At 35.8% G+C, this 26,109-nt stretch overlaps 1 protein-coding gene and 1 pseudogene across 9 annotated transcripts in view; both read right to left on the bottom strand.

Annotated features, from left to right (window-relative positions):
- CNOT4 (CCR4-NOT transcription complex subunit 4) overlaps positions 1 to 26,109 on the bottom strand; it is a 114,041-nt gene that overhangs the window by 20,736 nt on the left and 67,196 nt on the right. For 6 of the 9 annotated variants that reach the window (XM_074315333.2, XM_074315331.2, XM_019750758.3 and 3 more), the window contains exons 8-10: positions 11,396 to 11,453; positions 9,551 to 9,800; positions 8,120 to 8,617 (exon numbers count right to left, since the gene is read on the bottom strand). In XM_074315333.2, the coding sequence (XP_074171434.2) occupies positions 8,120 to 8,617; positions 9,551 to 9,800; positions 11,396 to 11,453 (806 nt within the window). Of the gene's footprint in view, positions 1 to 2,166; positions 3,186 to 8,119; positions 8,618 to 9,550; positions 9,801 to 11,395; positions 11,454 to 26,109 lie in introns of those variants that run through there. The other 3 variants (XM_074315334.2, XM_019750763.3, XM_019750773.3) reach the window with 2 other exon arrangements.
- On the bottom strand, positions 17,700 to 21,330 carry LOC141567653 (signal transducer and activator of transcription 2 pseudogene; annotated as a pseudogene).

Below are 26,109 nucleotides of genomic sequence, written 5' to 3'. Positions count from 1 at the left end.
AGTATCAGTATTCAATAATTTGCTGTCACTGTCAGAGTGATAAACAATGAAGTAAGTCTGGACTGCCATGGCTGTTCGTAGGGTTAAAATATATCAAGAGCTGACCTTACAGAAATAATGTGAAATAAAACTGTCACTAGACTGTTATCCTTGATGGCAGGGTCTATAGTTTACACGACCTTATATCCGTCAAGATCTAGCTCAGGTTACTACACAAAATAGGCACTCAAATATTTAATTAAAGCTTGTTGAAATAAGGGGAGAGTATACAAAAGCACCACCTGGAAAAACAAAATAAAACAATAGAATAAAAAGGAAAGTATTATTAATCAGAAAATATTTTCTAATGGAATCTTTAAGAAAACAAAGAGGTATTTGACATTCATCATATGATTAAATTCCTTCAGTCTAGGCCTCTATTTCTTACGGTGGCACTAAAAATATTTCAAGGCAGAAGTTCCTAACTTTTTTCCCTTGGAGGTGTCATCAAACCCTTTATAGATCATACAATAATGGCTGTTCTCTCCAGAAAAAAAAAAAAAGGACAGATGCACATACACACAAAACCCGTAACTTTGTAAGTACATCCAAAGAATTCTGGACTCTAGGTGTAATTCCTGACTGAAGGAACAGATAGTCACCTTTTAAAGGTTAAGTATGTAAAAGCATACAAAATTTCCCTTGCACATGAGAGATCATGCAGGAATTGACGAAAACAACTTGAAGCTTTTTAGAATTTCTCATTCTTTACCATCATTTGGTTTCATCAACTTACTTGCTTTGTGAAGTGGTGCCTTTTTTGTGTGTTGTGTAATTTCTTCTGTGCTTTAGTATAATTAATTATGACTATGATTTTAAGATTTCATTTTTTTAAAAAACATACTATATGAAATATTAAGTAAGCAAAACAGGCTTATTCTTCTCTGGCTTACAAAGTCTCAGAAATTACAAAGTAAGTTAATAGATAATCTTTAGCTTTCTAGTTAAAAGATAAAATATATCAGTTGAAGCCTAATTGCTCCAGAAGCACTGTCCTGAAATATGGCGTGTGCAGGAGTGAGGGGGGAGAGAAGCAGGCAGGGAAACAGTCTGGGTTCTAGCAAGCCTGGGCAAACTACCTGACAGTTTTTTGGCACAGGCCAGGAGTGAGAAAGGAGAGAGAAAGCCACCACAGGAAAGGCCTGGTTTAACAGGTGTGTCTCTCAACAGAGAGAAGTAGTAAATAGGAGTTAAGCACCTCTATGTCTTTGTAAGAAGATCCAGGTGAAAGGCCTGCATTGAAGGCTGGAGAAAGCTCTGCTCCAGTAAGCCTCGTTACAGGGAGCCCAGGTTTGTTAAGAAAGCCCCAAAGCTTCAGCACCCCAGGAGACATGAAGCGGATGTCTTTGCCCCTTACAGCAAAAATGAAACCATAATTAACCCACGATACAAGGCTTCTGCATAGTAAGCCTACAATATTGTATTTTTATTTTCTAAATTTCTTGTAATGCTGTCCTAAAGTCACTTCTAAAAATTGAGAGGTTGTCATATATTCAGAATTTCACAAAAATAACTGGCCAGGTAACTAGCTGTTTCTACACCCTCAGTTAACCAACGATATCTAAGAACAGATTTTAGTTTATCCTACTACACCTCAGGACAGAGCCATTTCATGTGTTGTATTATATCTAATAGAAAGTACTCAGACTTCACATTGACAAGGAACCTTGAAAACTCCAACTCCAGCATGACATTACGTATCATCTCCTCATAAGGTGTTTCCTTATTATTTTAAATCTCTAGGCTTCCGTTCTGGGTATTCATGTTACCCGTTTCATATTTTTAACTTGTTACTTAAGGCAAATCTTTGCAGTCATGATTGTTTTTGAAAACCTCAAGAAGAACTCTGACTTCCCCTTTCTTCCCAGTTGTTTAATTTAGGTCATGTTTTCTGAATCAGCTCTTGTCCACTGCTCAGAATCGAATTCAATTTATTTTCTTTCATTATCAATTTTAAAACTATTTCAAGAAATTGTGTCTTATCCAAAAATATCACTTCACATTATGTCCTAATAGAGTACTCCACTATTTTCTGTGATTAACTAAAATTATCTGTGACAACTTACGTGGCCTAATTTTAGAAGATCCCCAATCTCTTCTCTTTCTCTTAGGCCCATTCTGGTCAGGTACTTGTAATACAGTTTTATTATCACATTTCAATCATTAAACAATGAAATTTCCAAACAGATATCTCACAGAAGTACCGTTTGTTAAAAAAAAAAAAAAAAAAAAAAAAGTTACACTACTATGGTCACTTCTCACATACAATATTTAACCCCATATTCAAGTTTCTGATAAATCAACTGTAAGTTGAAATTCTATTTCTGAGGCATTTCCTGGTATACTAGGCAGTGCATTAGAAAAGAGTTTATATTGCATTTAGTCTATAATAATTAGCTTTTAACCTTCTATATATAATTAACAACCATTCAAAAAGAAAGTGCAAATGTGCAAATGAGAGAGAACAAAAACAGTTTCTAAACATGTAATGCATAATATAGGATATAAATCCATACAACTGAAAACAATTGCTGACAACATCCTTCTGAGCATTAAATGACACCACCAATTTTGTTTTATATGTATTCTTTCTTCTCAAGTATTCAAAGAATGCAATAAGACATTATCTTCTTAATTTTCAAATTTTTCATGAGTATATTAGGATATTACCATTTTTTCACAAAGCAGAAAACAAGGAGCTACCATTATCTTTGTATCTTTTCAGTAAGAGAGCCAAAACAAGAACAATTCTAGCTAATCTCATCTGGGATCTTAATTAGTACTACAAGTTTATTTGTGTGAGTTAAAAATAGTATCACTCATGAGAAACAATGCCAAAATTATTATGCTAATAAATTGTGTTAAAGGCCTAATGAAGAAAGACTTTAGCAACTATGAGGTAACACACTAGTTGTAGGCATGAGGAACGTTTATATTGGCTCTTTTGGGTGTATACATTAAATGCAAAATCAGAAAGAATCATGCAAAAATCCGGTTGCCCATGCAAGCACCCCAGAGTCTAATCCTCTCCTCTCAGTTCTGGTGTCAGGCCACAGTAGTGTGGAGACTTGTAGGCTGCTGTCCTTGTTGTAATGAATGGGAAGAGGCTGACAGTGGCATGGTCGAAACCTTCACCTCTTCTTCCCCTGTGGAAAAGTCAGTCATGGTCTAGTTATGGGTGACTAGATTTGTTAACAGTCCCTTTAAAAATGACTTCAATATTTGGAATACGGATACATATATAAAACACATGCTTAATGGTTGGAATCCAGGTGTGAAACAAGACAAAAATTTTAAAATATAAACTTATCAAGTACCTAGAAAGTAGTTACACTCTAAACACACCCTTAAATTTAATACTATGTCAGATACGAGAACAAATATAATAGATTCAGGATTATAAATATACAAAAAGGGAAAAAAAAGAGACCAGGTAAGCCATTCTTTTCCAAGCCAATTGGACCCCTTATACATTCATATACTGCTAACAGTAAGTAGTAGTTTGTGAAAAAATTAAAATTCAATTCACAGAAATGGAAATGTAATTTTTAAAAGGGAAAAATGACAAATCCTTGTTTTAAAAAACAGAATTACGTTTAGAAAAGGAAAATAAAAAGATATAAATATTAATTTAGCAAATTACCATATAGCATCTGAAAATTTAATGTGTACTTGTGAAGTAATTAGAAAATGCTCAAAACAATACAATGATCCAATTGACTGAAAGTGAAATGACTACTTCTAGGTCAGAGAACTACACATGAAATGAGATCAGTTCTCCTAATTATAATTGATAATTATTTGGCTACAAGTGACTTGTTTCACACATGACTCAAAATTCAATCAAGTCACTGTTAAAACAGCTAATTAAGAAACAAAATAAAATTTAAGGAAAAATATCCTCTCATAAGTAAAACTGAATGATCAAAAACATGAAAAAAATCCAATCCTAAACAGTTTCAAATATTTTTCTAAATATATCTTGAAACAATAATGCTTACAGACTTAGACTTGTAATTTGTTTTCCAAATAATTTTTAGCATTATGGAATAAACACATCTTGGCAGAGTTCCTTGGAAAACGTATCTGCAAAATTACATTTGGAAAGATAGCTTAACTGACAACAAGAAGAAAAGGACTTCCAGTCTTTCGAACAGGTAATTTCATAGTTTTTCAGTAAATTGGCAAAGGTTGTATAAACCCCAAGTATATAGCAAGGAGGGTGTGTAAAGGAAAATTTGATAGAGTTCTTGGTGAGGATATGCTACTAATGAGGACTAAGCAAAAGATTCATTTTCATCAAGTCAATAAACTTCACTCTAGTTTGTAACTACAGGCCATATTCCTGAGCTGGGCCAATTGTCTCACAAATAGATTCTGTTGATAAAAAAGGGACCTGCGAGTGTGTGAGAGCAAAACTCAATTACTATGGGAAGAAAGCCAAAGTGAAGGTACAGGCCAGTGATCTTCGTTTATGAAAGAGAGTCAATGTTGTAGTGAAAAAACATTTGTTATTGAATTTGGGATCTGGATTCTTATCCTAATTTTCTTACTAATTGAATGTGTGACCTTACATTATTTAACCTTTCTGGAACCCAGTTTTGCCATTCCTAAAATGAGGAGTTGGACAAGATAAATCACTTTTTAAAACAAAAGTACAAGGTTCCAATAATTAAAAAGATCTGAATGGACTTCCTATAACTACCCACTAGTCAAAGTTTCCCCCAAGTATATTTAAAAAATCCTTCTAAACTTAACAAACTGAATGTGCTGCCAAGAAAATGCTGATAAAAAAATTTCTCCTACGTAGTAACTAATTTTAAACATAAAAATTTTCAATTAAGCAAAGGAAATAAATGGAAGCTACATTTGTCAAACCTCTGGTAACTGTTCTTCCCATGATAGGTTTCAGATATATCATTTTTTAATAATTAACTAAAACAAGCCAAAACTAAAAATTTAAATACAAATATATAATAAATATAGATATGGTATCTGTATGGTATCTGTATGTATGGACTGACACGCCTGAGTATTTGCTCCTGAAGGTCAGAGACCCTATTTTGCTCTACATGTCTGAAGAATAAATACACATGCCTTTTCCAGTGTAGAATATTGTCCAAGCGTATCTTAAAGTGGCTGCTCTCACTGAAACAGGATATACTCTTCATCATGAAGCACTTAAGGAACAGCTACCCTGTGTAAGATACTGTGATACTTATTCATTGCAGGATGCAAAAGTGAACCTAATTGAATAGTTCAACTCAAGTACAACTGAGTTACAACTAGGGGTGGGGGAGGCAAATATTGCCTAGGTATTAAATTGCTTCAAATTAGACACGGTTAAGATGTACACAGTTTTCCAGAATTTCACTTTCTGTCATTTCTAAATGTTACTGAAACTCGTAAGTCATCTGGCCACAATTATACAGCTGTTCTGTTCTGAGGCTTAGCACATTCAGCTTCCTGAGGTATCTGCCAAATATTTATAGGCTGTAAGAAGATGTTGTGTAATTCTTGATAACAATTTTAAATATTTTGGTACCTTAAAACTAAAATTTCTCTAGTCATCAGAGCCTTAAAAATAATCTAATAATAAGCTCAATCATAAGTCACCATTTAAATACCAACCAAGTACGTATTGTCAGAAACTGAACATCTGAAACAATATCCCCACCTCCCACAAAATACAACGTTTCAGAACCTACAGTTGGTGACTTCATCCTTAGAATTTCTGGGGGAAAAAAAAGTATTTATGCTCTATGGTTGAGTATATATTAAGAGAAAAGAAAAACCCGTAAAGATAGAACCAAAATTTAATGCCACATTTTTTTCATAAAGTATCTATCTACTTTAGATAAAGATTTCAAATGACTGACAAGAAGACAACTACACTCACAAATCAGTGATTACTGATTACCATTGTGGCATTTCCAGAACACCTCGAAATATTTGGGTTAAAACTACTCTTTTTGTGCTAATGGACAATATGGTAACTATAAACTTGGAAAACAGATAATTGGAAGAACAGATAATGGTCATGTAGTAAGTCAAATCAAAGCACACAATGAAGACAGCTGAGAACTAGAGCTCCACAAAAGCATTCTCCTTCCTGTCATATCAAGACCATGCTGTTTTGCCCTGCTGGCTGCGCACCCCATCTTCTCATCCATTCTATCTCTATAACACATGAAGCACCTCCTGTTACAGAAGGCAGTCCTACTGCTTCTTATAGTAATGACACAGCACCAATTCCTGCTTCTATGCCTTTATTTAGGCGTTTCCATCAACATAAAAGGCCTTTCTCTTTCCTCCTGCTAACCCAAATCCAAGATACCACTGTACAGATCAATTTCCACTTCTTCAATGAAGCCTCCCCAACAAGTATAAGCGCTATTAACGTCTCTAGAATTCCAGTATCATAGTTACTTGTATCATCTTAATTTTATCTCTTCAACTACACTGTAAAGTACCTGGAAACAATATCCTATTTTATATTTCTTTTGTATTACCCACATGGCCTAGTTCATTGTTGGACAAAGAGGAACCCAAATATTCATTGTAATGGTATAATATTTTATTTTTAAATGTTTAGAATATTTAGGAGGACTTAAAGCTAACTTTTCATGCTATAATCAGTTATGAGATATACTATCAGTAATTAAAATGCTACATTTCTAAATGATTAAAGCAAAGCAAAACAAAACAAAATTACACTTTACTACGCTGTCTTGAACAAAAAAAAAAAGTATCAAGAATTGAACACTTAGTGTTTCGTGAGTGAGTATCATACAGGAGAGGACTGAAAAATGTCATTCTGGATCACCTACTACTACTGTATCAAATAAACAAATATCATGAGTCCACTCATGTGCAAACTACTACAGTAAGTGCTATCGAGAGTATGTAAATTAACTTCACTGTATCGACTGCTAACCTCACTGTATCAACAGCCACAAACAATACTCTCTCAATCTACCTACTTGTCTTAAAAATGAAATATTGTTGGTCACGAAGAGATTAGAGACAAAGACTTTTGATGGATATCTGTAAAGTCACCTATCAAATTTTCTAAAGACAAGAGAACCAACGCCTTGCTGTAATAGCACCTTACTACAATCAAAGCTGTGCCATGCCACACCTTAAGGCTGTGACAAGGAATGAAAATACATTTCATAATGAGTGAGGGACGATTCTATTCTACTTAAGAAAATCAAGAGAGGAACAAACTCTCTCTTTTACCAGTCATCTCTAAAGCCCAAATTAAATTAAAAAAACAAAACAAAAAACTATTAATCAGAATGATTCCATTAGATACAGAAGTCACTTGATCTAATGTTATATGGGACTTTAAAAACCAAAAGTTCTGAAACCTTCAAGGGTAGCAGTACAAAACCAGAAGTATTCTGGCATCACTTACAGAAATTTAGTATTTCCCCAAAAAATAAAAATGACAGACCAAAAGGGAAAATATCTCTCCTTGAACAATTCCTTTTTCACAGAAAGTATACTTATGCACATATGTCTGTAAAACATTAATAATCAGAGTTCTCAAATATTAAGTCCTTTATTAACATATAGCACAGTTTTGATTTGTGTGTGTGCACGTGTGTATCAGTCAAAATAAGTAACTGCCAAAAGTAGTTAGAGTGGCTTTATCCCTCATGCTCTCACGAATTACCATCTTTAAAATTTTTTTGAACCAGTTTACTTTTAGAATGTATAATCAGAAGTTTTACCATGGTGTTGGACTTTACAGCACCATAATTTCAGAGCCCATTTCTTTTCTTTTTCTTTTTGTATTTATATGCCATATGCAAGTTTGGTAACTATCCTATTAAGTGAAATGATTCTAAACAGTAACTAGGTATAATACTCCACCATCCTTATAAAGCTCAATATTACAAGGCATCCACCCAATTAAAACATTTTTAGATTATAAGGACTTTAATTTTTTTCCCATAGAAATTTCCAAGACTAATGATACGTACTCTGTTATTCAAAAGATCCCTCCCTACCCACCCAACAACCTGAAGGCATGAGTTATTCACAAATTCTCAAAGGCTATAAATGAACCTACCTGCTATAGGGATCCCTCCCAGACCTGTGTTGTGCTGTGGCGGGAGATTCAAGTCCAAGAAATTACTATTTGAGGTGGGGTTTGCTGTGTGGTTCAAGTGCATGATGCTATTGCGTGGAAAGGCCATCCAAGGATAGCGGGCTGCCTGGCCTGGAAAACTGAATGAATTATAAACCGCTCGGTGCTGCTGAAATTGAGGGAACCTCTGTGGCAAGACTGAAAAGGTACTACTGAGAGAGTTGGCATTTGCAGGTGCAGCAGGATGCAGGAATCCAGAGCCCGGGCCTTTGGCGGTTGTAGTGTGTGAAGAGGAGTTCTGAAGAGGTGTGGGCGAAAGGGAGGGCTGGTCTTGGACTGACAGTTCCTTTTCAATCAGGTCTGCTAAGGCTTTTCGAGTGACATCAAAGGGATCAAAACCCAAGTCATCCTCTGGTTGTTTAGAAGAACCAAAGCCAAACGCTGCTTGCCAGTCTGTAGAAGATGATACTGGGATTGTTTCTGTTGGGGAGAAAATTAGTGATGGATTTAAAATACATGCCTCATTTTTGTATGTCATGAGTAGCCACACTAGTGAAAGTTAAAACATCATATTACAAGATAAAGGCAAATATATACGAAATATGTATGATTTTTTTTTAGCACATTAAGATTATTAAATTATAAAAGACCTCATATACTTCTAGCAATGATTTCATTCTTAAATTACTAACTTTGGAAACTGAATAATATAGACTGATTTTGCTTATCAAAGAAAATGAAGTACTTGAAATGCAAATTATACTCATTCATAATTTTAAAACCAAGAACAAGTCACTTATATGAAATAAAGTAATAACAAATATAACAGAATTTATTAGTAAAGTGCATTTTTAAATGTATTTATTAAAGACAAAGTATAAATAATTTTGACTATATGCTTTACATACTAAGAAAAAAAAACTTAATAAAAAGTATTTATTTAATCTTTATAGTTTTTTAAAATTTGTCTGCTCCACTGACAATTAGGTGTTATTGTCAATGTTAATTTTATGCCATCTTCACATTAATAAGAGAACTTACAATGAATAAAAATGGAAATGGCTCTAAAAGGCCAAAATACGACTTTTAATATAAACTAACACTTTTGTCAGCTGTTTAAAAAACTCTTAGTTTAACATAAATCTGACTAAAATATAAGTCCTTAATACTTCCTACAGGAGGAAGTGTTTTATTATTGGAAAAATGACCTAACCATTTATTTCTAGAGAAATCTGTTAACATAATAAGTTCTACGTCATACAACAACTTACCAACCATCCAATTCCATGCAGTTTAAATCTTTACATGTTTATGAAAGTGGGAGTGGGGAGAAAAATAATAAAAACACATCCAGCAAGGGTATCATCTTGGTCAAATTATTAGCATGCTAACATGTCTAGTTGTGTTATATACCTGATGTGAAGAGGCTCTGTGGCTCTGGTGCTGTAGGCCAGTCATTGGGTGTCTGGGGGGAACTGGGGAAAGGAGGAAGCCCACTCGGAATAGGGTTGGGATGTCGAAAGTTATCTGAGAATAACGACTGTGACTCAGTTACTGCCCCTTCAAATGGAGACCGTGCACTGTGATTGGATGAGCTGATAGGGATGACTGGGTTAGATTTTGATAAACCGGGTGGTGGTGAAGGCGTATCACTGTTAGATATCTAAATAAAACAGGAAAAGAAAAGAATATTCAATATAAGTTTATGCATTTAAATAAGCCACAATTAAAAAGACGTGCAACGAAAGGTATTAGAATGGTGGTCTTCAAACTGGGGTACTTGAAGACTTCTTTATGAGAGAGCATGAATTTTCAAAATATCTATCAACTTACATATGTACTCTTTTCTAAAACAGACCCTCCCCCAAAAGACTAAGCCATTCTCCTCTCCTTTTACAACCTAATTTTTTTACTTTACAGAGAAAAGAATATTTCTCACTTTCTGGGACCTAAGTATAGTATTTTGTGTCCAAGTGTGAAACCTTTCTGGGAGCCAAACAGAAACTTACTAGAAATATTCAGGTTGGTGGTGAGAGAGAGTGACTGACTCTAATGACTGGATTCTTTGGCAAGCTAGGTGATTCCCAATACATTTGTTTGGAACAAAAAGGAAAAAAAGATCTAAAGTTATTTCCAACACATCATTAAAAAAATTTTTTTTATGATAAATCTCTATATGATTTTTCGTTATTCAATTCAGGAGTTCAAAGATTTGAGTGATACTGACATAATACTGTTTCTTCTACCTCTTATTTATATACGAACAAGATTATCTCAGCACTTACATTTAGAAAAATGAAAACATGACTAGGATTGATGCTGAAACTTATCTCCTTGAACCAATAGGTAACATTCATCAATAGGTACATAAAAACTAATTTAAAATGGCCCTACCTATCTCACTAAGAGATGACTCTCCAATATAATTTTAGTGCTTATGTTTAATAACTAATTTTATCAAAATCTATACTTATATAAATTGCTTTAACCAAATCAAACTACCAATATTTACAGTATGCTGAAAATTAGTACCCTTCGCAACTTTTTATACTTTATATGAAAAAAAACCTTTAATGTTAACTTAAAATATACAAGGGTACACACAGAAATTCAAAAATTTTTAATGGAATTTGTGAGCAAAAACTTTGGAAAAGCAAATCTGTGGTATTCGGGAGCTTAACCAGTGAAAACTAGCAATTAAGCAAGATGATACAAAGCATGCTATAAAGATCACAACTTCACTCAGTTATTATTTTGGGTGCAACTTTGAAATTAACTATTTGGGTTTATAATTTCAAATCCCATAGTCATTTGGGGGGGTGGAACTGTTGGGGGCAAGTACACCAAGAGAAATAGAAAATTAATATTGACAGCAAGGGACAAGGGGAGCACACAGCATAGAAACAACTCTTAAAATAAGAATGCAGAAGGCATGCTAGTCTGGGACCATTCTGTGGCGGCTCGGAAAGACCAGTAATAACAGCAGACTGTAAGGACACTAATGGACTGCCACACAGTACAACAACATGGTCATAATGGAAATGCTGCATCATCAGGAAAGGGTTAAATTATGCTCTGTATATTCTGTGGAGGAAAAGAAGGCTAATTATAATACATTTAACAAAGATGTACACTAAAAATGTTTTTAAGTAGTTTAGTATTTAAAGTATTTTTCACTATCTAGAAAATTCACTTACACAGAATGCCTTGTTGTGGGGGATAGCAGATAAATGAAGAGACACAGTATCAAAATCTTACCTGCTGGGAATTTTCACCATTCCCTATACTGAGAGAATCTGAAGGTTTGTCAATGGGACTGTAAAAAGAAAACAAATTGAATAAAATCAGAGTAAAAATCATTCTCCCACAATAAAAAGCATACTCCGCAAAAGCCAGAAAAACAGACATCATCTTAACATTTATTGAAGCATTACGATGTGAGACATTAGGTTAGATGTTAAGAATACAAAGAAGTGTAAGATAAAATCCCTACCCTTGGGCCACTTACATTCTAATTAGATTCTCCAAAAACAATGGGTAAAACTGCTTAAAATGGATACTACTCCAAGCAATAGGTCAAAAGTCAAATCCATTATTTAGTTTTGTGCACATGATAAACACAGTCCCCATTAAACTTCTTGAAATAATACTCATTTTTATAGTTTGACAGGGGGCATAGAAGTTACTGAGATGTTCTCTATAGGTTCTTATGAGCAATAAATTTAATACTTCAATATCCTAATCGTAACCCTAGAAAAGACATGTGCATGCGCACACACACACACACACACACACACACACACACGACACTAACAGAAACAAACTTTTGTGCAAACTATTGGCTTAAAAAAAAACATTAAAACTTGACTTCCATATAGAAAAAAATGCAGTACCACAGTAAAATAACAGAATTGTTAAGTTCAAGTCTGTTTTAACTCATCTGAGTTAAAAACAAAACAAAAATCTTTATAAGCATTACAATGACATGATGTTGACATAGAAATAGCAAGCTACTTCTACAACTAATTTTATTTAACCAGCACATGAACAAAAGTAAGTATTGGTACCCAGATACGAATACTTATTTCTTATACAGTACTACAGCAAAAAAAATTAAGATTCCAAATTTCTCAAAATTATTTTATTGCCTGAAAATATATATATACAAGTCACCTTACAAAGAGACAACTTACTGGTACTATATTCAACTGCTCTAAAAAACCTTAAGGGCTAGTACCCAATCTGAATTTCAAGTGTATCTTTTGCAGAAACACTGCCAGATGCTCTAGAATCTGACAGATAGGCCTGAAATTTACTTGAAGAACATTTTTACTTCTTATTATTCACAAACTATCAAAAAGTCAAATCATTTTATCAAGCCAAGTGGGTAATTACAAATAAATTTAAGATACAGCTCTGAGTCAATTAAATCTAGATATTTGGAGAAACAAGACAAGTGCACACCAATAAAATCAGTTGGTGCCAAATATTAAATGAACTGTTTATTCAACAGGTCTTTAGACGAGAAGCCACCAGAAATGGAGCATTTAGAGGATGTTTCCTAGGGGAGTTCAAATTTAAGTAGGTACTTAGAAAGATTTACACATTAGGAGAAAAAGGGGGGAAAGAACAGCATTAAAGGTAGGAATAGCAAGTGTATCGGGAATCAAAAGGTTGCAGAGTTGGGAGAAAGTTAAGTAATAATGTAATGTATGATTTTAATGTACTTTTTAAATATATGAGGTAAAGAGAGAAAGACAGAGGCCAGACACCAGATGCCAATGGAAATTTTTGAGCATAAAAATGATATAAACAAAGCAGTGTCTTAAAAGATAAATTTGGTGGTAGCACGAAGTGCAAACTAGAACATAATACAGATAATTTGAGATAAACTTGCAGTATTTAAAAAAATTATGTGCAAAATACACTTAACATATGAGTAAATCTACCATCTTAGCTATTATTAAATGCATAGTTCAGTAGTATCAAACATACTCACGTAGTTGTACCATCAACATTGCCACCCACCCCATTAACTCCTTTCATCTTGCAAAAACTGAAATTCTGTACCCACTAAACAATAACTCCCCGTTTTCCTCTCCCCACGGCATCTACCAATTTTCTGAATTCTCAAGATTTCCTTTTGTTAATGGTTTCTAACTTCATCCTGTTGTGGTAGGAAAAAATACTTGATATATCTATCTTTTAAAATCTATTGAGACTTAATTTGTGATCTGTCATATGGTCTATCCTGGAAAATGTACCATGTGCGCTTCAGAAGAATTTGTATTCTGTTGTTTAGGTACAGTGTTCTGTAATGTCTGTTACAAATAGTTGGTTTATTGTGGTGTTTAAATTCTTTACTTTTGTTTGGTTGCTCTATCCAATATTGTGAGTGGGGTACGGAAGTCTCCAACTATTATTGTAGAACTATTTCTCCCTTCAATTCTGTCAGTTTTTGCTTCATGTATTTTGATGGTTTGTAATTAAGTACGTAAATATTTATAATTGTTCTATCTTCTTGCTGTATTGAACCTTTTATTAATGTATAATGGCCATCTTTGTCTCTTACAATCTTTTTGACATTTATTTTGTCGGATATTAGTATAGCTACAGCTGATCTCTTGGTTACTACTTGCATGGAATATCTTTTTCCATCCTTTCAATTTCAACTTGTTTGTATAATATCTCTGGGTCTAATGTCTCTTGTAGACAGCATATAGTTGGATCATGTGCTTTTTATCTATTCTGCCAATTTCTGTTCTTAGATAGGAAAATTGAACCCATTTACATTTAAAGTAATTACTGATAAGGAGGAAGTTACTTATATCATCATGCTATTTGTTTTCTATATGCCTTATATAGCTTTTCCCCCATTTCCTGCATTACTGTCCACTTTTGTGTTTTGTTGATTTTTGTTTTTTTTTTGTAGTGAACTGTTTACATTCTTTTCTCATTTCCTTTTGTGGATATTCTACAACTATTCCTTTTTTTAAAATTTGAGTTTATTCTTCATTTAACTTGTAAAACACTACTATAGTTGAATATTAATTAGAGCTATTCTCTTTGTTGTTATCATGGGGATTACATTTAACATCCTAAAGTTATAACACTCTAAAGTTATACTAACTTAACTACAATAACACACAAAAACCGCTCCTTTATAGCTCCATCCCTAACCCTTTCGGTTGCTGATGTCACAAAATTACCTCTTTATACACTGTATGCCAAAAAACATAAACTAGTAACTCTTTTAAATGCAGTTTGTTAAATTGCGTAGAAAACAAATTTGGAGTTACAAACCAAAGTTACAGTAGTACTAACTTTTACACTAATGTATTGCACATTAAATGTACTGATCTCTTAAATCATGTAGGAAACAAAAAAATATAGTTACAAAGCATTGTAACAAAAACATTAGCTTTTATAACAGCCCACTCATTTATCTTTATTGAGATCTTTATTTTTCCATAAGGCTCTGGGTTACTGTCTACTACTGTCCTTTCATTTCACCTTGTAGGATTCCCTTGAGCATTTCTTGCAAGGCAGGTCTAGAGGTGATGAATGCTCTCAGCTTTTATTTGGGAATGTCTTAATTTCTCCCTCACTCTTTGGGGACAGTTTAGCCAGAAACAGAATTCTTGGTTGATAGTATTTTTTTCTTTAACATTTTAAATATATTGTCTTACTGTCTTTTGGCCTTCAAAGTTTTTGATGAGAAATCTGCTGATAATCTTATTGAGGATCATTTCTATGTGATGATTCACTTCTCTTGCTGCTTTCAAGATTCTGTTCTTGTCTTTGGCTTTCCAAAGTTTCATTTTAATGTGTCTCAGTGTAGGTCTCTTTCAGTTCATCTTAACTAAAGTTCCTCAAGCTTCTTAGATGTTAACATTCATGTCTTTCATCAAATTTGGGAAGTTTTCAGGAATTATTTCTTCAAATAGTATCTCTGCACCATTTTCTCCTTCTGAAACTCCAAAAATGTCTATATCGGAACTTAATAGTGTTCTACAGTTCCCTTAGGTTCTGTTCACTTTTCTTCAGTCTTTTTTTCTTTGTGTTCCTCAGACTTGATAACATCCATTGTCCTGTCTTCAAGTTTGCTGATTCTTTCTTCTGCCTGCTCAAATCTGCCTTTGAATCCTTCAGTGAATTTTTCATTTGTTATTGTAATTTTCAGCTCCAGAATTTTTTGGTTTCTGTTTAGGTTTTCTGCCTCTTTAAAGATAGTTCTGTTTTGTTCATACATAATTTTATTGCCTTTTCTACATCTTCCTTTAGTTCTTTAAGAATCTTTAAACAAGGTATTTTAAATTCTTGGTCTAGTAAATCTGTCCTTAGTTCTTTTTCAAGGACAGTTTCTGTTGATTTATTCTTTTTCTTCTGAATGGGCAATACCTTTCTGTTTCTATGTATACCTTGTGATTTTATTTGTTGAACACCACCCATTTGAATCTAGTAACATGGTACCTACGGAAATCAGATTCTGCCCCTGTACTTTCTTTGTTATTTCTTTTTTCTGATAGCTGTAGGCTGTCTCTGTGCTAAAGATCAGACTTAGGTGTAAACTTAAGGTCCTCTCAGGTGCTTTCTGAGCCTTTCCTTGGACATACAGTCATTTTCTAATTTCCTCCATATAAACTGTTGTTCTTTAACGTCCTAGTCTTTACTGTCTGGTTCCCAAAAGGGAAAAAAGGGAAAATTGAAGGGGAGGTGGGACAATGCCAGTTCTGAAAATCCCATGGAAACCACTTCAGCCAGAGAGGGAGAAGCTTTCAACAATGCGGGAGGTGCAACAATGGTTGTCTGACTCTTTGTCCACACCTCTGTGATCAGAAGCAGTAACAAGCAGAGCAGAGATCCTCAATATTTGGAGGACAAAGTCCTTTTTGTCTACTATGCTCCCTTAAACTATGTGGAACCTGCTTCCAGAAACATGTTCACAGCCTCCTGCCATGCTGCTACTGTGCTAAGAGCTGAAATTGACCAAAATTAACTACCAAGTCTGTTCCTAGAAGTTTCAAGCCTTCACCAGACTTCAAAGTTCCACAATAGTTATGCCAGAGAGATTCTGCCAGTGCAATTGTTGTCTAGGTGAAGACACAGATCCTTGATGCTAACTAACTCTGCCATCTTCCCCAAACTTGCATTATTCTTATAGTAATATGGGAATAAGGGCTTAAAGTTGAGAAGGAGCAGTAATCATAGAAACAAAAAGATGAATACAAGATATAACAAATGAAGAACTGCAGTGTCTTAATCTTGTTCACCTTCCCAACCATTAAAGAGCACTAAATAATATTATGTTGGTGCAAAAGTAATTGCGGTTTTTGCAATTTTTAACCTTTTAAACCGCAATTATTTTTGCACCAACCTAATAATTTCAATATAGATGAGGTCAGTCTTGTTAATGTCAACGGCAATATATGAAAGTATTATTGCATTCAAAATAAATTTGAAGGTTTATGAATTACAACTAATTAGAATAACTAAATCATCTCTTCAACCATGCCAGCTACAGTTTCATAAGCACTGATTTTTTTACACTTTACCTGAGAAAGTTTTATGAAAGATGCTTAAACATTTCTAGATTGTCATCAATCCAAAGACAGCCAATGAAAAATGCAGACTGGGGCAAGATATCAGTAAGCTTATGTTCCACTGAGTTTTAGTATGCTCTTCCATTTATTTTAACAATAATTAACAAATTCAAAGAATAATAAATGAAAACTTTTAAGAATAAAGATATAACTATAAATTGCTTTATTTCCCATGTGGGCCGTAAAAAGCCTATTATAGTTAAATCTGCCATTATTAGTGCAACTATCATGGAAAAGTGGAAAATAAAGATGGGAGGGTCCCCGAAAATGCACGTGTAACATTAATATAAAGAAAAAGTACATTTACAAATTCCAATTCTAATAAATGGGGATTTCTTGGCTCTCTAATGGCTGGACAGAAAACTGACAGCCCAAGGCTACCACTAACAGGTCAGAGTTCTTGTAAACATCCTGGCACCAGGTGTCAAAGTTACTTCCTCATCAAGCTCTGTGTTGCTTAAACTGTGACCATAGTAGCAATTTTTTTTTGTTTTACATTCAACATCCACCCCCCACATTATCATGCCAAGAAGATTAAGAAAGGAAAACAAACTTTAATAAACAATGTATTTACAAATGAAGAGACCTACTCTACGAAATGGACTGTTTTCTCCGGTCAAGAATTACCAAGTCCCAATGATATCAGATGAAAAAAGATTGGGTACACTAAGATAAATTGCACATGGCTTTTTTATTTGAAACAAAATCTACAGGCTTCCTTTTCTTTCCCCTTCCTCCACCCAGGTCAGCACAAAGTTTATGAGTCACTTATGCTCAGAAAAGCCTCTTTCTGAACAGGACTGTTCCTCTAATATACCAGGCACGAAACAGCAACATGGACAAGCATACTTTGGAGATACTGTGGGTTTGGTTCCAGACCACTGTAATGAAGTGTGTATCACAATAAAGTGAGTCGTAATCTTTTTGATGGAGGGTCGTGCCTTCAATTTGTAAAAAAAAAAAAAAAGAAAAACAAAAAAAAAACACCCCACAATACCTGTGAAGCACAATACAGCAGAGCACGAGAAAATGAGGACTGCTACACAGGGCCTTTCATTTACAGTTCAACTTAGACCAAAGTACATCTCAGAGTAATGGCAGTTATTTCAGGGATTCCCTGGGACTGGCTCTAGAGCAGGCTCCAGCTTCAGTTCTGGTCCCAGGTTTGGCTCTGGCACCGCGATACCATGCCTAGTATGGACTCCAGTCCTGGCCCCAGATCCAGCCCGACCTCAAGCAGTGGCTCTAGCCCCAGGCCTAGCTCTGACCCTGGCTCCAGCTTGAGGTCCAGCAGTTGTTGCAGTTCATCCACCTGTGTGTGAGACCACAATGAGCCTATGTTTCGTGTGTTTATGCCATTGCTGGAGATTAACTACGTCCTGGTGATGGTGCCCAAAGCGTCCTCCCAGGGGATGACAACAGGTCCTCAGCATGAGCTCCTCAGTGAGCAGCTGGTGGTGGTGGAGGCTTTCAGTCCGTGTGAGTGACGGGAGCACCTCCTTGGTGTGAGGCCGCACAGAGCAGACGAGGACCTTATCATGGTCCTGGGATTCCACTGAGGAGCAGGTAGTACCCCTTGCTGAGATGCACTGAAGCACAGCAGGCACCAGAAACTCAGCAGCAGCTGGCGCTCCTGCTTCTGGCTCACACCATTCCACAGATACTTCCGGCGGTCACGTATCTGGTTCAGAATTTTGTCCAGCCATGTCCAGAACAGTCGCTTTGGCTGGGGGTCTGTGTTGCGTAGTGAAGTCAGCCCAGGACCACAATGTACCCTCGGTCCTAGAGTTCTATCCCAACAGCTCATCTCTCAGCTTGCTCAGCTGCTCCAGGTCGAGGACTCGGCCAACGTAGGAGGAGAACTGCCAACAGAGAGCGGGGCCCGGCAAAGTCTAGGAAGGCTGGGGGGTTGGGGAAAGGCGGCTGGAAAAGAACTGCTGATTCTGGGGGTTTGAGCTGAGCAGAGTGAACCAGAGAACTGTGGCACAGGCAATCGAGAGTAGGTTCACCTTAAAAATAATAACCATATGGAGGGTGTCTGTTTTCAGCTCCTGCTCCAGACCCTGGTAGGTGTAGCCGACATGAAGCAGATCATGTGCAGTCCCTCTGTCACAGCCAGCAGCCCAACTGCTGCCCTTCCTGAATCGCCTGAACGTTGCCCCACCAGTCAGGTAGCCAAAGTCCTAAACTAAGCCCTGACTCTTCTTTGGGGGTCCCAAGTTTCCTGGTTTGAAGCCAGGAAAGCTTGTAATGAGGAGGGTTCCTGTCAATGGAGACTTCTGCAGGCAGTGACCCACGGCCTTCCTGCAATCTCACCAGTAGGCTGCCTTGTCGGGACAGCAAACTTCCTGCCAGTCTTGAGGCCAGGGGTGGTCAATGCGGAGTTTACGGCGGGCAGGACTGCGTTTCTATCACAAAGGTTTTGTGGAGCAGACACTGTAGCAACTCTATGACATGGGCCTTTTGTAGGTCCATCACTTTGGTCAGACGGTCATTCTGACAGTCAATCAGGTGACTCAATCTCTTCAGATTCTTTGGCAGCTGAACCAGGTGAAACAATAGCTTTGCTCCAGCTGTGAACCACTCTTCTAGGTGCTCCAACCCATAGTCCAAGGAGCTCCACAGCAGGCATTTTGCTGTGGCCCTTCCACACCTCCAATTTTGGCTGCAGTAGCTCAGTTAGGGTAGTTATCGGCCTAGTGGTGCTTTGGAAGCACCTTGAACCTGTTTCTCCTTTTGTCCAGTTCACTGCGAGTTTCCCGCAAAAGCCACTGCTGTCTGGTGTGATGGGAGTCCAAAGAGGGTATCCTCACTAGGGTCTGGTCTTCCATCGGAAGCACAAGGCAGTCTGCTGATCTTTCAGTTGGCTGATGGATCTTAGCCCTCAATTCTAGGATCCAGGATTCAATCTCAGGCTGTTGGCTCTCCATAGCTGCTTCAAAGCCTGGTTCTCCTTGCTCCGACTGAGCCCTCTGAGCCTGGATCAGAATTAAAGAGATTAAAGATCATCTCAGCCAACTGGTAGGGCCCTGGGGAAAGGCCTGAATGTTCTGACAGAATTTTCACAAGTTGTGCTGTGGCAATAAGCCCTCAGGGTCCTGGCTACAGCAGCCACACTCATGGTTCAGCTGGTCAAAGTGGAAGAACAGCATGTCAGCCTTGGAACTGCCATCACCCAGTGCAGTCTCCTGGCCAGTTTGGGTCTTCAATCCAGACCACCAAGTACCGCCCAATGTCCGCCAGCAGGAGGCTGTCTGAGGAGCTCTGCTGCAGGTGATCCTGAAATGTGCTGTCAAGGTTCTGCAGCAGCTCCACTGCACCCTTGGGGCCTGAGTGTGGCTAGGAACTCAGTCTTCACTCCCTTTAGTGACTCTGGTCACAGCTTGCAGTCCCCAGAGGGAGCTCCAGCACCAGGGCCTTTAGCTCTGCCCTAGGGTTCTGCCCTTCCGACCTGCCCCCCCCCTCCCAAGGAGCAAGCTTGAGTAGGTAGCTGAACCCCAGAGCTCAACATTCCCAGCTGGGTGCACAGACCTGGCTGCCACTCAGCCCAGACATTCTTAAATTAATCTCTTTTTCGCCGTACTAAAATAATAGCTTATACTCTGAAGCTAAAGTTTTGTTGTTCATTTCATTTTCGATAGGAAAGGTTAACAACCATTTGCTTAGAACAAAGCAATGGGACAGAGGTTGCCTAGTAAGGGGGGAAAAACCTAAAAAGGTGTTGAAAAGTTGAAGCATGTTAATTTGGTTCTCTTCATAAACGCAGATCAAATAAATTAAACTAAATCAAATGAGAGCGGCAAAAACAGGTTGACAATTACTTTTGAAAAGGCTAAAAGTTGGAAGACCACCTATACTTATAGTTCCCTCAAACACTGACAATAGTCATATGCGGAAAGAAAGATAAATCAAGATACCTGAAGACACAGATGATTGAAAACTGGATTCAAGTAGAACTACAAGTTTTAATAGGTAATTTGGTCTCATAATATAATCAATATATTATTTCCAGAAGGCAATGCTATGTGTGTAAATAAATTCCTGTAGATAAAAATTCCTAAATATATATTTTCATATAAACAGTCTTACTAAATTTTTTAAAGCTCTAGCCCTAAATAGTTCTGAAATCGATGGTGAGATTACAGATTTCTCAGGAGTAAATATTTTTCAATTAACCCAGCAGCTGGAACCCAGTGCTATGGAGCTTTTCAAAAGGGTATGTGTGTGTGTGTGTGTATGTATGTGTGTGTGTGTGTGTACTTTCGTGTGTGTGTACTTTCATATATATATATATATAAAATTACATATTTATATTTGTTTTATTAAAGTGTAAAGTGTACTTCCAGGCCCGGTCCCTGGAGATTCTGACTCAGTGTAAACTGACACGCTGACGATCAGTGCACTAGAGGAAGTGAAGAACCCAGTGAAAAGACATCTGTCACATCAAGCTTCCTTAAAGTCTCTGAAATTATTAGATTTTAGAGCTAAAAGTACCATTCACATCCAATTTAAATAGTTTGTTTTATAGATAAAGAGACCCAAACTCACAACTATCTGCACGCAGGCAGCCTGACACAACTGTGCCTCCATGTGACCCTTCAGGAGCTCAGCCACTTTGCTGGCTTCTAACTTGCCCTAAAGACAGTGCTTAAATTTGACTTCCTTTTACTTCCTTGGTGACGATGCCAACAAAATTCCTGGAAACAGTCTCTTGGCTGCTTTCTAAAATTTGCAACATAAAACAAGTAATTACATAGAAGGATCAAAGAAAAAATCATTTTTTTGAGGACTGGGGATGGAATAGATAAAACATTGATAAGGTCTAGTTCACTTTGTTCATTACATTCAAAAGATAAAAATAGTCTCAGTGAGTATAGTAATTTTGGTAGCATTTTGGATATAAGGTAAATTTTAATACAGGTGTCAATATTATGGACATTTCCAAATTTCAGTGTCATGTTACTATATATACAAACACATATTTATGTTGCTCCTAAATTAAATATTCCAATATTCGTTTAGAAGAATTCAGTTTCATTTCTCATGCTCACCTGAGTCTTAAATAACTGATAAAAACATTTGCTACCACAAAGGACAAATTTAAGTTATGGATAGGTAGCTTGCCTTTATAAAACATATTTTATTGGATACAGACTTCAAATATACACTAACGCTTAAAGTATTACTTTGCTACTAAAATACGGCCAAGTAATGTGACACAATTAGCCGTTACTAACAAGGCAAGAAAAAAATGCCTTGATAAACCTGGACTGACTGTATTTTGGTAAATATGATTTTAACTGGAATTTTCTCATAACTCTAGGATGTACCTAATGTTTTGATTACTAGTAAGCACAAATAATTATTCTTAATATTAGAGCTGAAAGCTGAACAGCCACCATCCTAAACATATCACAGAATGTGGCAAGCTTTCAAAATCAGCAAGTAAAGTCTCCATTTAGTCATTAAAATTTTGTATTTCAGAAATATTGATTTTTAAAAAGGTACTATATATTTAAGTTGCATTTAAACACACAAATGCAATGTGTGATGTTCCTTTCCTTCTACTGTAAGAAATAAGGGAACCAACAACCCTATCTCTAACTGCCCCTCCCTCCACACGCATTACAATCTATCCTCTGTAACAAATACTTTAGACCAGTGGCTCTCTTAACTTATTTGAACATATGTATCCTATTTAGGTGGAGCAAGATACCCTAGCTCACTTATTAGTTTTCCAGTGTGTATGTGCACATGTGCAGTAACTTTATATATCCAAACACAGCACGGAAAGAAAATTCCTTAAAGAGAAATAAGGAAAGATTTTGAGAAATAAGTTCAGAAAAATCTTGTAATTCACTAGTTTTAACGTAAATATCCAATTTTAACAAAACTTTGTAACTCATCTAGTTAGTTTACTAGTAAGTAGTGCTTCGTTTTATGCAAAAATAAAAAATAAAATGATTATGCAAATCATTTATCTATAATGAAAGAGGGAATAGACATTCTGGGGATCCATTTTACAAAAGAATGCAGGCGACCTCTCACAGTGCGTGTCCATATTTTGAGAATCACTGCTTTATACCACTCCTGAATTCACCTTCAATCTATCTACAGGTATCAGCAAGCCAGTGCCTTCTACACCAGTAATTAATAACCATTTTTTGGTCATGGATGCTCTCTGCAGAAAAGTGTACAAACACACACAATTTTACATAAAATTTCAGAGTTCACACATATCCTGAAGCCTACCCATGATTTAATAAGCTCTACTTAAGATTGTTTTGTACAAGTCTCTGGACTATACCTTTTCTAAATCTCTGGGGTTACCAAACGATGTGAGGCTAGGAGAAAGGATTCATGCAGTGATCATTCCCGTTTTGCTGAATAAACCAAGTATTCTGACTATGCCTTTAGTCTATCAGACCTATACTTGATTTTCAATAAGGAGATAGCTGTATTTTTTTAAAAGATGTACCCTTTCTTTCAATATAATAAATGTAGTAAAAATTGACAAATTACTATAGAAATTTTCCTTTCACCATTTCTTTAGCATATCCTCTACTGCCACCAATCCGTGGGTTAGGGAAGGTTTTGCTTAAAATACCATCGATTCCTTGGAATTCATAGTACACCCACTATATTTATCCTGAGTTAATAACCTTAAGTACCAGAGATCTTCAAGGTCAAACTACATATAGTTATAGCACAGTTTCATTTAACTGAATTAGTTTGATTCGTGTTAAGAGTTTTTGATTCATGTTAGAGTCTCTAAATAATTTCACCTCTTCTAGACTAAGCAATGGCAGAATGGGAGAATGAACTTGGGTTTAAAAGTGTCAGAGACTTTCCTAAGAATCTACTCTATCACTTATTTGTGTAGGATACTGGTAAATTATTTAAACTCTCTGAGACTTAAGTTTTCTTGCCAGTAGTAAAATAACAATATCTACCACATAGGACTACTGAGGAAGTTAAATCAATACAGAAGACACCGCATTTTTGTTCAACCTTCTTTTCACCTAAGTCTAAAGCTAAACATCTCCATTCCTTCAACGGTGGCTTATTTGACTGACCCACAGTATCAAGTCATAATCACTCACCTTGCATAATCTGCTTACCCCATAAAAATGCCCCCAAATTCTTGTAAGTAGGCCTGCCCACTGCTCTGGGCACAGCAGCACATCTAGCTACTATTCCTTTCAGTCTTCACTTGGTGAACAAATTGTGTCTCAATCTAAATGAAGGTATTTCAAGCCCCCAAATTAAAAACAATACCCAGTCCTTAAACATCACTACTGCATGGCTTCCTCACTCCCCATTCTCATCATTTGTATTCGTCCTTTCAAAGTAACTTATTAAAACTGAAAAATAGCACATCTATAGTCAATACTCAATATGACAGATATACTCTCAAATTCATAATGGAGATGACATTCCTTTTTAGAATTTATTGCTCATTTAAGTGAGATAAGGATAAGACATATTGCAGAAAATTTCACTTATCATATATGTGTATCGGGACCATGTCAGGGCTTAATGAAGATCGGTAGCTATAGTACTCTTAATATTTGTACTCTGGCTTAATTAGAAATAAGAGAACATTACATTTTAAGTTCAGTGTCAATCTATAAGGTTCCAGGTTTTGCTTTCTTGCAACTCTTACAACTGCTACTCACTACACAGGAATGCCAAGGAGAAGAGAAGGAACCATTCTTTTTTCTTTCTCTAGAAAGTTTAATTCTCAACTTATCTTAAATAAGAAAAACTTATCTCTTGGGTAGGACCATGGAAAGAGTTATGCTGCTCATTATTCTAACTTGGTATGTCTCCCCTGCGGGAAGAAGAAAACTTATCTACAAATATATCCCTACCACTGTACACTATATGGTGGCAATGTGGAAATGGAGACCACAGCAGACCTCTGGTATTACTGTCAGTCAAACTTATTCACTTGCAGGGGTCAGCATGAAAGCAAGCAAGCTACAGGAGTGTGCCAAGAAACAACGACAACAAAACCACCTTTCTGTAACTTGGGCCATCAATTGTCCTTAATAAATTTAGGGGAACCTATATTAAATAAACAAAAAACAACCACTTCCCCCCGAAAAACCTTCCAGAAATATAAACTTATGTAAAACATAAGAAACCATGTCAAAATTTATTCTGGTCCCAGGTGAGGTTCAGTAGCACTGGCTTTGGACAAAGTTATTCAATGTGCACATTGTTTTAAATCCCCCCTTGTCTTCCCTCTACAACTTGTGGCTCCGAGGAAACTCCTCTCCTACTACTGAAATAGTTATGAATGTGCTCTGACTATATTTTATATAAAGTCAATAAAATATTAGTAAATTTATTTATAACTGTTAAAAAAAATAAGTTAAAGAAAAGCTAATTACTTGTCATAAATGCCAAAAAGACATTTGGTAAATTCTAATTTTCACTTCCAATCTAAAGAGAAAAGCTCAATAAGCCAGAAATTACAAGGTATTTGTGTATTGTGCTTAAAAATACTTATCTCAAATAAAGGGTCAAAATCATCTTAGTAAATAAAACACTGGAGATATCCCTATAAAAGTAAAGAACTGGACAAGGATGCCTATTAGCACCACTTTCTAACACTGTTCTTTAATTTTTAGCCTAGGGATTCTCAAACAGGAAGAAGTGGTAGGAAAGCCAATAAAATAGAACAGGAGAAAGAAAAAAAAGAAAAAAATCATTCCTAAGAGGCACAAGTAACTGAAAATAGAGAGATACAGATGATAATGGTTGAGATGACTCAATGTTATATTGTATAGTATTCTTCTAAATTTGATTTATATTCAAGTATGTTTTGAAATACAAATAGAGTGGTCAACTAATTGGGGAAAGTTAGATCTGTATGCTGCAAATAAAACACCTAAATACATCAATAAAACATGGCAAACAGATATGAATTCACTATGCATAAGTATTTCATTCTATTAATTAAATATAAATTAAATGAGACAGCTTTTTTTGTTATCAAACTGGCAAATGTGCAGAAAAGAATACTTAATTGAAAGAAATAGGTATTCATAATCTTTGATTCAGCAGTTCTACATGAAGCAGATCAAAGACATAACCAAAACATTTATATGAAAAAATGTTCATCACTGTTATAAACAACAGCACCAAAATGAAAATAACATACACCAAATTTGTTTAATAAATTTGAAATACTCATATATAATGGACTACTATGCAGCTATAAAAAATTATGTTTCCATGACATGGAAAAGTATTCATACTAATGGGTAATAAGTTTTAAAATGTAATAAACCGATGTATTTTGTGTTTATATACATTCACAGGAAGGAAAAGGACTACAAGAAACGCATCAAATCATTT

The sequence above is a fragment of the Rhinolophus sinicus genome, chromosome 8 (assembly GCF_057876585.1).
Source record: "Rhinolophus sinicus isolate RSI-liver-muscle chromosome 8, RSI-T2T, whole genome shotgun sequence".
In the NCBI taxonomy this organism is placed as follows: Eukaryota; Metazoa; Chordata; class Mammalia; order Chiroptera; family Rhinolophidae; genus Rhinolophus; species Rhinolophus sinicus.
Note: the sequence above shows the minus strand (reverse complement) of the source record. Positions and strands in the feature narration are given on the sequence as shown.